The sequence below is a fragment of the Corapipo altera genome, unplaced genomic scaffold (assembly GCF_003945725.1).
Source record: "Corapipo altera isolate COAL_440 unplaced genomic scaffold, ASM394572v1 58058, whole genome shotgun sequence".
Lineage (NCBI taxonomy): Eukaryota > Metazoa > Chordata > Aves > Passeriformes > Pipridae > Corapipo > Corapipo altera.
The window spans coordinates 1,275-4,115 of record NW_020887439.1 but is presented as its reverse complement, the minus strand read 5'-3'; the positions used below and the strand labels follow the sequence as shown (position 1 = coordinate 4,115).

General features: G+C 62.3%; 2 protein-coding genes across 2 annotated transcripts in view; both read left to right on the top strand.

Moving 5' to 3' along the window:
* Positions 1 to 963: 963 nt before the first annotated feature.
* Positions 964 to 2,297, top strand: LOC113941616 (G protein-activated inward rectifier potassium channel 3-like; the record flags this gene model as incomplete). The annotated part of the gene is made up of 3 exons (XM_027632762.1): positions 964 to 1,047; positions 1,413 to 1,562; positions 1,770 to 2,297. Coding segments are annotated over exons 1-3 (762 nt in total), but the record flags the coding sequence as incomplete, so codon positions are not given.
* Position 2,298: 1 nt separating this feature from the next.
* The window catches only part of LOC113941615, a gene marked incomplete at its 3' end in the record, with an annotated part of 1,361 nt that continues 818 nt past the window's right edge, over positions 2,299 to 2,841 (top strand). The window contains exons 1-2 of the mRNA XM_027632761.1: positions 2,299 to 2,456; positions 2,514 to 2,841. The exon at positions 2,514 to 2,841 is cut by the window's right edge and continues 453 nt beyond it. Coding sequence (XP_027488562.1) covers positions 2,447 to 2,456; positions 2,514 to 2,841 — 338 coding nt within the window. The remainder of the gene's footprint in view (positions 2,457 to 2,513) is intronic.

Below are 2,841 nucleotides of genomic sequence, written 5' to 3'. Positions count from 1 at the left end.
TGGGACCCCAAAGAGGGGAGTGGGGACATCAAAGAGGGGAGTGGGGATGTCAGAGAGGGGAGTGGGGATCCCAAAGAGGGGAGTGGGGATGTCATAGAGGGGAGTGGGGATCCCAAAGAGGGGAGTGGGATCCCAAAGAGGGGAGTGGGGATGTCAAGGAGGGGAGTGGGACCCCAAAGAGGGGAATGGGGACATCAAAGAGGGGAGTGGGACCCCAAAGAGGGGAGTGGGGATGTCAAGGAGGGGAGTGGGACCCCAAAGAGGGGAATGGGGACATCAAAGAGGGGAGTGGGATCCCAAAGAGGGGAGTGGGGACATCAAAGAGAGGAGAGGGAATGTCAAAGAGGGGGTTGGGAATGTCATAGAGGGGAGTGGGATCCTAAAGAGGGGAGAGGGAATGTCAAAGAGGGGGTTGGGACCCCAAAGAGGGGTGCAGGGGGTGCTGGGCGGGGCAGAGAACCCAAAGAGGGATGCAGGGACCCCAAAGAGGGGTGCTGGGGAGTGGAGTGACCCCCAAAGCAGGGTGTAGGAACCCCAAAGAGGGGAGTGGGAACATCAAAGAGGGGGTCAGGACTCCAAAGAGGGGTGCAGGGGGTGCTGGGTGGGGCAGAGACCCCTTAGAGAGGCACAGGGACCCTAAAGGGGGGAGTCAGGGACCCCAAAGAGGGGCTTAATACCCCCTTAGAGGGTTGCAGAGACTCCAAAGAGGGAGGTCAAGACCCCCTTAGAGGGGTACAGGGACCTCAAAGGGGGGAGTCAGGGACCCCAAAGAGGGGCTCAGTACCCCCTTAGAGGGTTGTAGGGGACCCTGGGGCACCTCCCCTCCTTGGGGCCACCCCCATGGGGGACACACCCACCATGCAGAGCTCCCCCCGAGCCCCCGGTATCATGTCCATGGGGACACCTCCATGGGGACACCACATCTCCTTGGGGACATCTCCATGGGGACACCTCTCTGGGGACATGTCATGTCCATGGGGACACCTCATCTCCACGTCTCTGGTGGCCCCGCAGGCCATCCTGGGCTCCGTGGCCAACGCCTTCATGGTGGGCTGCGTGTTTGGGAAGATCTCCCAGCCCAACAGAGGCCCCAAAGAGGGGGATCAAGACCCCCTTAGAGGGGTGCAGGGGACCCTGGGAGGTGCACAGACCCCAAAGGGGGGAGTCAGGGACCTCAAAGAGGGGCATAGGGGACCCTGGGGGTGCAGAGACCCTGAAGAGGGGGGTCAAGACCCGCTTAGAGGGGCACAGGGACCTTAAAGAGGGGGGTCAAGGCCTCCTTAGAGGGTTTCAGGGACCCCAAAGAGGGGGTCAAGACCCCTTTAGAGGGTTTCAGAAGACCCTGGGGCACCTCCCCTCCTTGGGGTCACCCCCCCAAGCCCCCCCTTGAGCACATTTCTTGGCCCCCACAGGCCATTTTGGGCTCTGTGGCCAACACCTTCATGGTGGGCTGCGTGTCTGGGAAGATCTCCCAGCCCAACAGAGACCCCAAAGAGGGGGGTCAAGACCCCCTTAGAGGGGTGCAGGACCCCAAAGAGGGGGGTCAAGACCCCCTTAGAGGGGTGCAGGACCCCAAAGAGGGGTGCAGAGACCCCAAAGGGGAGGTCCAAGACTCCCTTAGAGGGGTGCAGGGACCCCAGAGAGGGGGTCAGGAACCCCCTTAGAGGGGTGCAGGGGACCCTGGGAGTGCAGAGACCCCGAAGGGGGGAGTCAGGGACCCCAAACGGGGGAGTCAGGGACCCCAGACGGGGGAGTCAAGACCCCTTTAGAGGGTTTCAGAAGACCCCGGGGCACTTCCCCTCCTTGGGGCCACCCCCCCGAGCGCATCTCTGGCGGCCCCGCAGGCCATCCTGGGCTCCATGGTGAACGCCTTCATGGTGGGCTGCATGTTCGTGAAGATCTCGCAGCCCAACAAACGCGCCGAGACCCTCGTGTTCTCCTCGCACGCCGTGGTCTCGCTGCGCGACGACCGCCTGTGCCTCATGTTCCGCGTGGGCGACCTGAGGGATTCCCACATCGTGGAGGCCTCGATCCGGGCCAAGCTCATCCAGTCCAAGCAGACCCAGGAGGGCGAGTTCATCCCCCTGGACCAGACCGACCTGAGCGTGGGCTTCGAGACGGGCGACGACCGGCTCTTCCTCGTGTCCCCCCTCATCATCAGCCACGAGATCGACGAGCGCAGCCCCTTCTGGGACGTGTCGCGGGGGCAGCTGGAGAGGGACGACTTCGAGATCGTCGTCATCCTCGAGGGGATGGTGGAGGCCACAGGTAACACGGAGGGGGATGGGGAGGGGGGGGTGGATCGGTGAGGGGGGGAGGGTGGTGTCTGTGGGGACACCTCGCTGGGGACAAGTCATCTCCTTGGGGACACCTCTTTGGGGGCACATGGTGTCCATGGGGACACCTCATCTCTGTGGGGACACCTCATCTCCATGGGGGCACCTCCATGGGGACACATCGTGTCCATGGGGACACCTCATCTCCTTGGGAACACCTCATCTCCATAGGGACACCTCACCTCCTTGGGAACATCTCCTTGGGGACACCTCATGTCCATGGGGACACCTCATCTCTTTGGGGACACCTCTATGGGGACGCCTCATCTCCGTGGGGACATCTCATCTCCTTGGGGACACCTCATGTCCATGGGGGCACCTCCTTGGGTGCATGTCATGCCCATGGGGACATCTCATCTCCTTGGGGACATCTCATCTCCTTGGGGACACATCGTGTCCATGGGGACACCTCATCTCTGTGGGGACACATCCATTGGGACACATCATCTCTGTGGGGACACCTCCCTGGGGACACCTCATGTCCATGGGGACACCTCATCTCCTT